The sequence below is a fragment of the Pteropus medius genome, unplaced genomic scaffold (genome assembly GCF_902729225.1).
Source record: "Pteropus medius unplaced genomic scaffold, Ma_sr-lr_union100, whole genome shotgun sequence".
Classification (NCBI taxonomy): domain Eukaryota; kingdom Metazoa; phylum Chordata; class Mammalia; order Chiroptera; family Pteropodidae; genus Pteropus; species Pteropus medius.
In genome coordinates this window covers 6,186,802-6,199,044 of record NW_024349519.1, presented here as the reverse complement: position 1 = coordinate 6,199,044, position 12,243 = coordinate 6,186,802, and the positions used below count along the sequence as shown (strand labels likewise).

Genomic DNA, 12,243 nt, shown 5'->3' with positions numbered 1-12,243 from the left:
GGAGTTTAACCGACTAGAGAGTTTGAACGAAAAGGTCCTAAGACTCTGAATTTGGGTACATCAGGCTCGACTGATGGTGAGGGGTACTTAACCAAAAAATAAAAAAGGGCGGGAGGAGGGTTGTGAATTAAGTAAAAGGCAACAGTCCCCTTCCCTCACTTAGATCCCACAATATTGCAATCAGGCTCAAACTACATAAATAGTTCTTTTCTGAAAATTCTGACCAGCCCAAGAAAAAGGAACTACACTGAGAATCAGGAATTCCCAATAAAAAAGCACAGATTACCCTATAGTAAAGTCTATCAGGTGATAAATCTCAACTACCACAGATTTTCCACTCAACTTTGAGGTACCTTAATGTTAAATAAGATAAAAATAGCCAAAGATCCCCAGACATTAGAAAGATTCTATCTAACATGAAAGACAGAGCAAAACCAAGAATAAAAAACAACTTTGTGACTGTGATAATACAAAATTAATCTCCTTGGGGAGATAAAAAAGTGCATCTTTAAAACAAGAACAAGATGCAATTAAAAGGAACATTCAGAGAGCAAACACTGTTCTTGGAAACTAAAAATATGAAAACAAGTGTTTTGAAAAACTGAATAGAAGTGTGGAAGATGAGTTATCAACTTTTAAAAAAACAGGAAACGACAAGATTATTAGAGAACTATTACAGTAGCAGAAAAATAGGTGTTCCAAAAAGAGAGATAAAAGGCATAAAGCATTCAAGACAATTTCAAGAAAACTTCAAGAAATGAAGGACCAGGTGTCCAAATCAAAATACACCCAGCACAATGAAGAGAAAAAGGCTCCCAGCAAAGTGCATCATCATGAAATTTTAGAACTCCAAGATGAATTGCCCAGCAGAACAAGGCAAAAAATCTCCAGGGAAACGAGATTTTCAGTTTCAAGAAAGAAAATTAGGTCACATACAAGAGCTTAATTAAGCATTAGACATCTCAATAAAGTGATGGTTAATTGTATGGTTAACTGTATGTTAACAGTTAACCAGGACAAGGTGTTCTCTGATTAAACATTATTTCTGGGTGTGTCCGTGAGGGCACTTGGGAAGAGATTAGCATTGGAATTTAACTCAGTAGACTGCCGCCCACCCCGTCCCACCAATGTCAATAGGCACCGTCCAAGCCATTGAGGTCCTGAATGGAGGAAGGAGGAACTTGTCCCTTTTTTTTTTTCCTGCCTCACTGTATGAGCTGGAATATCTCATCTCTTAATGCCTAGGGACTGGGATTTTCCGCCCTCCCCCGGCTTTACTGAGGTATTATTGACAAATAAAAATTGTATATGTTCAAGGTATACAAGATGTTGTACACCTTAGTTACCAATTCATGTATGTGTCGTAAGAACACTTATGTTCTACTCTTACCAAACTTCAGTATACAGTACAGTACTTCTAGCTATAGTCACCATGACATTAGATACAGAACCTATTCTTGTAACTGAAATTTTGTACTCTCTGATCAACATCTCCCCATTTCCTCCACTCTCTGGTAACCAGCATTCTATTGTTTCTATCAGTTCAACTTTATTTTTTTTTTAACACCTACAGCACCCAGTATTCCTAGGTGGTTTCCCATCCAAGTACTCACCAGGCTTGACCTTGCTTAGCTTCTGAGATCAGACGAGATTGAACGTGTTCAGGGTGGCTTGGCCGTAGACTGGTTCAACTTTTTTAGATTTCACATATAAGTGAGATCATGTAGTATTTGTCTGTCTAGTTCATTTCACTTAGCATAATGTCCTCCAGATTGTTCCATATTGTTGAAAATCGCAGGGTTTCCTTCTTTTTGTAACGCTAATTAATATTCTATTCTATATGTGACACTTTTATCCATTCATCCATCTATGGACACTTTTACTGTTTCCATGCCTTGGCTATTATGAATAATGCTGCGAAGAACATGAGAATGCAAGTATCTCTTGGAGATACCGATTTCATTTCAGACTAGGATTTAAACCATCAGCTAGTTCTCCTGGTTCTCAGGCCTTTGAACTTGAACTGAATTACACCACCAGCTTTCCTGGGTCTCCAGCCTGCACACAGCTGATCATGGGACTACTCAACCTCCATAACTGCACAAGCCAATTCCTTATAATAAATATATACACATACATTGGTTCTTTCTCTGGAGAACCCTAATACAAACAATATAGGAAATTAAAAGATAATAGACCAATGCTTTGCAAATTTGAAAGGCAAACTGTCCAAATAGAGTTCTATATCCAGCCAAATTATCCATCAGAAGTGCAGAAAAGAATACATTTTCAGACATGCAAAGTGTCTCAGTGATTGTTTTCCCTTAATATCTATTCTTGTTCTTCTTCAGTACTAGACATGACAATTTTTATATAGGCACATGTGAAGAATATGTAAAAATATCCCAACCTCTTTTGCAGCTAGATAGCCCACATGAGTAGGCTTTGGGCCAAAGGAATGTAATTTGTGATACTCCCCAAAAGTTGTATAAAAGCTGGGAGCAGGCCCTTTTCCATTTCTTTGTCCCTGCTAGCTGGAAGGCAGACATGCTAAATGGAACCAGGATGACATTCTGGTACCACTCACTGGTAGAAGCCATTTACTGGAAATGACAAAGGAGAAGGTGAGAGATCAAGTCTCTGATATTGGAACCTCTAAATCAGCGCTGACAATCCACATTTACGTGAGAGAGAAATACACTATCTTCAAGTTAGCATTATTTTGGATTTGTGTCACTGGTAGCCAATTCTCATCCTAGGTAACCTTACCTAATACACAAGTTTATTATGGTTTTCCTTCAGGTTACTAAATCTATAAATATAGATGTAACGTGAATACATAACATAGTGTTTGTTCACAGCATTATTTAAATCCTCTGAAAACTTTTACTTTTGGTCTTCCTGATGTGCAAATTCTGAAAGTTTATTAACACGACATTATGATGATGGCTTTACAATTTCTTCTATTTCTGAAAGAATCTACTATGTGTAAATATGTTTGATAAAAATTATTATATATTTTGGTAGACTACTATACAGAATTGTTTTAAAACATTTCTTTGTCCTATTTTAAACCTTGGATATTGATTTTACTTCTATTATATTTTGTTTTTATTTTTCTTCTATCCCTTTCCCCATTCCTTTATTTTCCTTCTTCCTTACACACTTTGCTTAGGTGTTACAGAATCAACCTCAGAGAGCTCTGAAGGCTAATTCTTTCAAAGGATGCTAGGTCTGCCTGGGAAACTGCCCTTAGCTTTACTCATTCTCATGGCAATCATTTGGAAACATGTTCAAATTATTCTGCTGCTGGTAACTGGCATTTGATTTACTGTGCTACACTTTTCCTCTATATCAGCAATTTAATTTTCAACTGTCTTTTCTGTTCCTATTTATCATATTTTTAATGGCATCCTTTTGATCCTTGTTTCTTAGGCCTATAATCTTTTTTTAATCTCATTCAATTGTTTTATCATTTCATATTTGAGGTTTACCTTAATGAATTCATGACCTTAATAATTAATAAGTTGGTCCACACGTGAGGGAACATGAGGGAAATCTGTTCCTTAGGATATAGTTTCTAGACTTCTAGTTAATCAAGCATCCTATCCTAACTCAAAAGATTTCAAAATTGTTTTCGATTGCTAGAATCCAGACACATAAAAGAAATTAAACATTTATTAAGTAAATATTTATTTAGTAATGGCAACAGTTTCTCAAAAAAAAGATGAGTTCAACTCTCCCAAAACAACTTTCCATTATTCTGAGGTAACATCCAAATCTATAATTCTATATTCACCTTTAATGAACTTCAAGATACAAAAAAATACCTGGAGGAAGATATTCAAATTATCCTAAAACCATATCATTTCAAGGTAAAAAGCAATTTAAGGGTAGTAATTTTTGTATGTCACATTACAGCAAAATGCTTTCCTGCAGCTTACAGCTACCACTACTCAAAGTATTAATATGCTTGTGCAAAATGCTTGTACAAAATTGAAACAACTGCAATTTTTTCCAGTTTCTGGTTTCAGGAACAGGTGCAAACCATCATCTCCTTCATAGAGCTGCTGTTACAGCACCCATTAAAAACCACTGACCCAACTCTCAAAAATGACAATGAATGGGATACATGTGTGTTCTGCTAAATTTTAAATAAATGACACAATCTGCAAGTTCTGAATTACTTTTGCACAGCTTTCCAATATTCCCTGAAGAGGTTTTATACAAAGATTGAAAAGAGCTATTTTCTATCATCGTCAAAGTCGATTTACTTTTTAAATGGAAAAAGTTGTGTTCTCTTCAATTTTTAGAGTTGCTATTGTTATGTGTATGAATATGCTCACACATTCAGATTGTGTATATAAATGAAAAAGCCTCTACATCAGTTAAGTTTGATATCGAAATGTCTGACCACAGATCCTCCAAAAGAATTCATAGTATTTGTGAGAGAATTTTTTTTATTTTCTTTATATCTTTTCAAGGGTTCTCTTTTGTTTGAAAACTGAGTTTACAGAAAATGCTAAAGAAATAATCCCATTATACATATGGAATTATTAATGGAGATGAGGTGACAATACACATTTTTCATTTAAAATATGTCTGACATTGGTTTGTAATCAATTTTAAACTGCCTAGTCCAATATGCTATTTCATGTTCTTCTCATAATTCTGTTGAATTAACATATTCATTTTTAGTTTAAAAATAAGGACATTCTTGTACCACCTTTAGACTTGTCTTAAGTTTACATAATTTTATAACTTAGTTTTAAAAATCTAGTTTCATATTCAATGAATTAAGAAACAACAAACACCAGAAGAGTTTGGCCAGAATTTAATAGTCAAAAAAGGGATGCTTTGGCAGTGCATAAAAAGATTAACTGTTGTTACAGTACAGATTATTTAATCTACTTTTATTAAATATTAAAAGGAAATTGTTACGACATATGAAATTACATTTAAAAAATGGGTAACTGATCCCACATGTGACATATTGCTCCTCTACTTTTCTTCACTTTCTCTAAAGAATCAAAAATTTATTTAAAAAAACAAACATCAATGGTCTTTCTAAAACCACTTCAAAAAGGTTCTGATTACTACTAGGTATTTATTACCTACAATATAAACTTCTGAAAAAGACGACACTGAATACTATTTTAAGGTTTTTTCCCTTTAATGTATTTCTGCTATCTCCTGTTCTCTTGAATCCATTCATAACAGTTCAACTGAAAGTATGCCTATTAAGAAATCAATAGATGGGATTTATTGCTTAAGCTGCCATTCAAGGTAGGGCAGCGATTCCCAAACCTAGCTTCCTACTAACAGTATCATCTTGGAAAACTGCTGCAATAAATTCTTGGGCCCCTTCAGACCTAATGAAGCCATCCCCTCCACCCTAACCTCCCATGTGATTCTACGTGGTTAGACTTGCATAAGCCAACATTTGGAATGACTAAAACGACGTTAAAAAGGAAGATACTTGTCATCATGTTTCCACAGGTCCAAGCTCACACACTGGGATCCAGTAAAATAATACAATGTTGAATCATTAGCAGTAAATAACCAGTGAGTACAGTGACTGGGAAACAACTCTAGTATCAACAAATGAAACCAAGGTAGCTTTGCTGCCCCCTTCCATGAAAGCCTGCACCCTTCCTGACCCTGGAAGGCCTCATGCACTGAACTAGAGGGAGGCCAGCAGACAGTGGCACAGGGTTGGGGGCTACAACTCAATAAGTGACTGTTTCCACACCATTCCTCTCCATCTCTACGTCTCGATTTTCCCACCTCTCATTCCATCTTTCACTCTGCCTTTTGCCATTCTGTTATTCCTTTCTCTTTCTTCACTTTTCTCACTTCCTCTCTTTTCCTTCTATTTTTTTGATCATTCATGTACATCATTCTTTTCTTCTCCACTTTCTCATCCTTAAAAACGCTTCCTTGCATAATATAAGCAAATTCATACTGGATATATAATACATGTCAGAAACATTCGGCCTAAGGAAACAGAATGATCTGTAGAAGAGAAGACAGGGCAAGAGAGAACTTGGACAGTAATGCTGATGTAGCATGATATAAGCCATAAAGAATGCTTTCAAATCTTTCATCTCTTCTGAACCTCAGAACTTCATAACTCATGACCTCTGAGTCTTCTGAGGCTAGAAGGGCATATTGATTGTTTACAAACCAAAGGCACAGAAAAGGTTAAATAACATGCCTGGGATCCCTAACCAGGAAGAGAGTCCAGATCTAGTTCAGTCTGATTTTCCTTCCATCACACCAATAATATCTCACTGAAAGCAAAATGAGAGCAATAAGCAAGCAGTAATATTGTTTCAGGCTCCAAAGTATCCAAAGATAACTGAGTTACCTTATATGTTCGAAACTACTCCTAAGGGGAAAAAATTATTTTCTTAAAATGTAAATCACAATATATATTTCTAAAGATTTTCCAAGTTCTTCTAAGATGATTACTTCACATAAATGAAGTCTGACTACATTTAAGTCATTCCACTTTGGTAATACTATAGCCCAGAGATAGTTCTGAGGTCAGAATTGTTCTAACACACAGACTCAAAGACTATATAATATAATTTATATAAACTGCATAGATATAGTGTTTTGTGAATAGAAATATTCTCTAAGTTCTATAATTTAACCTCATTAACACTGAGAATTGCATTTCTTGAGAATTCTCAAGGAAAAGGTTACCTTATCTAAAGATAAATTCAGAAAACTCATTTTAATATTGTTATGGACTTTCTGTGATATCCTCAATTTTAGATAAAACAGTCACTAAGTGGAGAGTTTTCACCATAACCCAATTTATGGTAAAAGGCCCAATTAGACCAGGTCTGAATAAACCAGACGAAGACTCTTCCAACTGATCAACAATGCAGAATGTATGACAATGTAAATAAGCCGCAACATGTGGGGCCACATTAAACTATGATCATGCTCTACATAGTCCCAATCAACCAACCAGATTCCGTGGGTCTGAGATTCTCTGTTCACTGAGGAAATTAAATCTAAGTAACTTACTATTAATATAAATTCATATCTTTTCAATAACTCCAAGTACTTCCTCTAATATTTCAGAATCACAATTACAATCCACCAACTGTAACAAGAATTGTGATATCCTAACTTCAACCTTCAAGTTGGCAAAATTATTTCCAGTAGTTCCCAAACTAGCTGACATCAAAATCATCTGAGGGGCTCATGAAAAATAGAATCCTAACAAAAACAGAATCACACTGTGACTTATTTTTGCACCCTGATTCTAACATTGGAGGCAATCGGGGGAATTTGTTTAAAAACTGGATATTCATTTAATATGGAGGAGGTATGTCATTGAAGTTACCAAAATGTCCATGGCAGTGAAATAACATGATGTCTGGGATTTTCTTTAAAGATACTTTAGCAAAGAAAAAAGGGGTAGATGATGCAAATATGGTTAAGCTTGCTCTGGACAATCAGCACCACTACATTATTCACTCTACTTTTGTGTTATTTTTAAATCTCTTCACTAAAAAAAAAAAAAAAATTTTGTAGACCCCATCCTACACACAGCGGACCCAGAAATCCATTCTCAACAAGCTCCCCGAGAGTCTGATACAGCCAGGCAAGCAATTGTCTTATTTGGGGACTGTTAGAAACAATCTTCTACATACCCTCCAAACTTGAAAATTCTAGGATTCTCATTTTCTACTTAGCAAACTCAACTTCAACACAGTTCATAAATTATTATATTCACCATGGTAATTCTGTCAAGGATGTACAGACTGTGCTCTCTAAATGCATCTAAGAGAGCTAGGCTAGTTATCAACTAATCTGCCTTCCTTACACCTTCTCTCAATGTGTCCTTGACTGAACTACAAAAGACAGGAGACAACGGTACTGATCATCTTTCTGTATGTTCTATGTCTGCACAGAGCACTGTGTCCTCATGAAACCAATCATCACTATTTTCATAGAAGTGATATTTTTCCTTCATGATTTCCATTTCTCTATTTAAGCATTAAAATATCAAAAAGAGAAAAAGAATATAACCATATAGCACTTGGTAAAATGAGGTATGTGCCATAGCACGTGTTAAGTACTCAGAATCCATAGTTATATTAATTAGATAGCTGTCAAGAACACTACGAGAAGTAATATTTCTCATATTTTCAACATTTAAAAAAGTCTTAAGTAATATTCAAAAAAGAAAGATACCACATTAACCCAATCAAAACTACTTTTTGTATAGTCAGAGGTAACAATTTTCTTAATCTGAATCATTCATGAAAGTTATCTGACTTATTTAAAGTAAGGCTCTATATAGTTGCTTCTTCAAAAATACCTTGCTAAGCCATTTTGAGGTAGAAGAAAAGAAGTTTAAATAGATCATTCATTTTCTGTTCCACTAAAACTAAAATTACTGTTCACCGGAAGTATATAGCTTATGTATTTTGGTCCATCACATTTTCCACCATCATGTAATACCATGTAGGTTCTCACTTTATTATCAGCATATTTTTTATTTCCAGAATGCCCAGTAAAGCTGAAAATTTTCATTTAAAGTGATAAAAAAAAATTTTCCCAAAGGATCTGTTTAACAATCTTAGATCTAAGTTTGGCAAGACAAATGAAAACGCCATGTTTCATAAACACAGAGACTAAAACTCCAAAGTTTTCAGTCTTCCTTCTTATATAGCTCAATTTTAAACGTGCAGCTTACTTACAATCTAAAAATAAATTTAAACATGATTGTCACAAGAAACGATTTTAAAACGAGATGAAATCTATAAAGGCACATGAAGATTGTCGATGGTTACATCACATTTCTTTAGAAACAGAATTTTTTCTGCTCCTGTAAACAACTTTTTTCTCACACATTTAAAGTGAGGTTAGTGCTGACATAAAATTATTGCTATACTCACAGTTTGTTTCCACTGTGTATGAGGTACATTCTCTCCATCCATACACCCCTACTGTTCTTACTCTCTTGAATATAAGTCAACCAAAGTCTGTAGGCTACACAATTCAATATATTCATCAACACTGGAAGGATAGCAAATAACATTACAACACATCAGAGATGAAAAATGTCTTTTTGTTGGGGTCCAAGACTTTAATTTATTCTTCATTATATGAATATATTGCTCACTTAATTTCTTCAGGAAAAAAATTATTCTGAAGATGAATAATTCCTTCCCGTACACTTCGTTCAAGACTATTCCTTCACATATATCTTCTAATGTTTTGTTGTTTTAATTCACTTGATTCGGTGGTCACCAAGAATCACCTTTCCTTTGGTGGTCTATCATAACGGTCTCGTATGCTTTTTGTTAGCTGTTTGATAAATATCTTGTAAATTTTTCCACAGTATGTATGTACTGTCTTTTGCAGTTCCAGTTCTAAAGGCTTTAACAAGGAACGGATGTTGTCATCTTCAAAAGAACACTAGAGAAAGAAAATAAGAAGACAAAAATATATGTAAATATGTACTTAATTCCAAATAACTTCACTAAATTTAATACTGACAATCTCCATTTAAAGTCTCACAAAAGTATATGCTCAACAAATATTTTCAATGAATAAAGTAAAAACTTTAATCTCACATTATAGGAGGGAGAAAATAATGGTAAATCACTGGGAGTATGAGGGAAAGCTTTACAGAGAAGAGGCAATGAAGGCAGAGCATTCCAAGCCAAGGCAAGAGTTCTTCCATGTTCAAGGGCAGAGAATATCCAGAGATACTGACTGGTGTGAGATGACAACCAAAAGGTATCTGAGAGAAACCAATGAGAGCCCCAAATCACTGATAACAGTGTTGAGGCTGGACTGAAAAGGAATGAGACAGAGGTATGGAGTGGGAGGAATGTAAAATGATACCACAGGTCTGCATTTCCCAAAGAACCCTAACTGCACGAAAGGGTCTCAACGATAAATACGTCTGAGAACTGCGAAATAACATACACTCTTGGTAGGTATTCACACTGACATGTGAAAAACTAAAAAGTAAAACAAAAAATACATCTGTTGAATGCTGTTTGGCCCACTAGTTCCAAAATATATTTTGACCAGAGTCCTTTGTTATTGTAAAATAACATATATAACCTACGAAATGCATTTTGGGAAACAATGTGGCAGTGATTAAGTTGTGATCTAGGTATTTTCAACCAGGTATATTTTTTGATTTAGCATTTGCAACTAGGTGTATTTTCAATTACAAATATGAATGGGGCTTGAAAATTGAACATTTTTATGTGAACGACTGAAGTCAGTGAAAAATGCTAGATACCAAAGGAAATTCAGAACCTGAAATCTTGGAGGGCTTCAGATGACCCGAGGTTATCCCTGAGGTTCACTACCAAGACAGAGAGAGGAAATGAAAGCACCATTCAAATCACAATTAGTGAGTCTGCAGAAAACTGAAGTCAATCTATGGAGAAAAGGATGAACTTAGATGCTAATTTATTACATGGATTTTTATCAGTTCAGAGATGCAAAGAGATCCTAAACCTTGGTATTGCTTGAGCAATAAAACTGTGAGCATTAACTGCATGAAACTATCACTTTTGGGGTGATTTTTTTTAAACTCAACCACATATACTGAAGATAAATATCTAAAATCGTTATGAAGACAAAAGAAAGGGGAAGTCTAGTTAGGAAAAATGTAATGAAAACAGCAGCAGCTAGTATGGGAGAAACTACTGAAACCTGGACTGGTTTAAAAAAGGGCACTTCCTACTTCCTACATGCCAGACACCAACTTTAAGAAATAGGTAATATAATTATCTCCACTCACAATGAAACAACTAAGGCGGGCAGAGATCATTTTCCACAGTTACAAAGCTAGTAAGTGGCAACACCAGAATTCCATCCCAGCTGCCCAGCTCCCGAAATGCAATCGCTTCAATACCACACAGCACCGCCTAATCCAAATAAGCAACAAAACCATGCCAAGTCAGTTTCCAAAAACCTGTTGAAAGATCAAGCTCAAGTAACAGTGGGAAACTGGGAAAAGTGCTGTGCTGTACATAGATATGCCTAAATTTGTTTGAGGTTAAAAGTGGCAGCCAAATTGAAGGTAACCTTTACCAAGGGTTATCACATTTATCAAGTGATACTGTCAAGTAACATTTCAATGTGTACAAAAGCATACTTAAACAACTGTGGTTAAATCCCAGTGTTCGTGGTTAAAATTTTTTTTCTTCACTGGGAAAGTCTTTTGATGACTACTTTCCTGAAATTAAAACTGTGCCTGATGAATTATTAGTCCACTAATATAATACAAGCAATTTGACCTTCAAGGAAGAAGAAGATAAATTACTAACATTTTCACCTACACAAATATTGCCTAAAGTCACTGCATTTTGCCATTCACATAATGAACAATACCCAGAGTTGGGCAGTATGTAACTTGCATCTAGGTGTTCCAACCCGACTACAGGCCTCCTTCCCACACTACGTGCTGTGCCTGACTCGTCTTCACCTTCCCTTCTCTGCCTGGTACTCATCCTTACGGCTCAGTTCAAATGCCAGCCCCTCTGAGAAGCCTTTCCTAACACAGCTCCTCGGTCCCTCGTCACTGGCACAGCAAGCACCCAGTACACAAACTCTTGGGAAGGTCAGGCTTTGCATAGAGGACTGTCAGCTGAAAGGCAGCCAAGAGTGAGGCTTTGATGACCATTATTACATAACCCAAGGCATTTTCAAAGAACAGAACATGTTTTAAAACTATGGCAGAATGGCAGTTCAAGCCAAGAAATGCTAAGTACCAACTATATATAAGAAGGTAGTTTAGGAGAGAAACACTCAAGACTCCCTTGCAGATATAGTTATGCAAATAAAGGCAGGGTGTGAAGTAAATCAAAGCTAACACCGAAACACCAAGAAATATAATAATTCAGAATGAAATACGTTAAGCAGAAAATACCTTATAGAGCAATAAAATGTTTTGTTCCCATTTTGAATTTGCAATTTTTACTCAACATTTTTATTCATTCAACAACTGATATGTAACAAATATGTATAGATTGTAAAAACTGATTTGCTGGCAGACATAGCCATGTATTTACAATTTAAAGATGATTCGCATCCTTTATAATTCATATTGTTCATTCCATTCGATGGCTATGACTAAGCATCTGTCTGAAACTTGCATAAATACCCTTGTCTGAATGCAATTCTTTTAAAAATTATGCTTCTCACTGAATTATAGATAAGAGAAGATAAAAAACACTATCCAAGAGC

General features: G+C 35.2%; 1 protein-coding gene across 2 annotated transcripts in view; it reads right to left on the bottom strand.

The window, feature by feature from the left end:
* Positions 1 to 4,817: 4,817 nt before the first annotated feature.
* GXYLT1 (glucoside xylosyltransferase 1) overlaps positions 4,818 to 12,243 on the bottom strand; it is a 41,784-nt gene continuing 34,358 nt past the window's right edge. The window contains exon 8 of one of the 2 annotated variants that reach the window (XM_039882294.1): positions 4,818 to 9,447. In XM_039882294.1, the coding sequence (XP_039738228.1) occupies positions 9,286 to 9,447 (162 nt within the window). In that variant the 3' untranslated portion in view covers positions 4,818 to 9,285. The remainder of the gene's footprint in view (positions 9,448 to 12,243) is intronic. The other variant, XM_039882295.1, reaches the window with a different exon arrangement.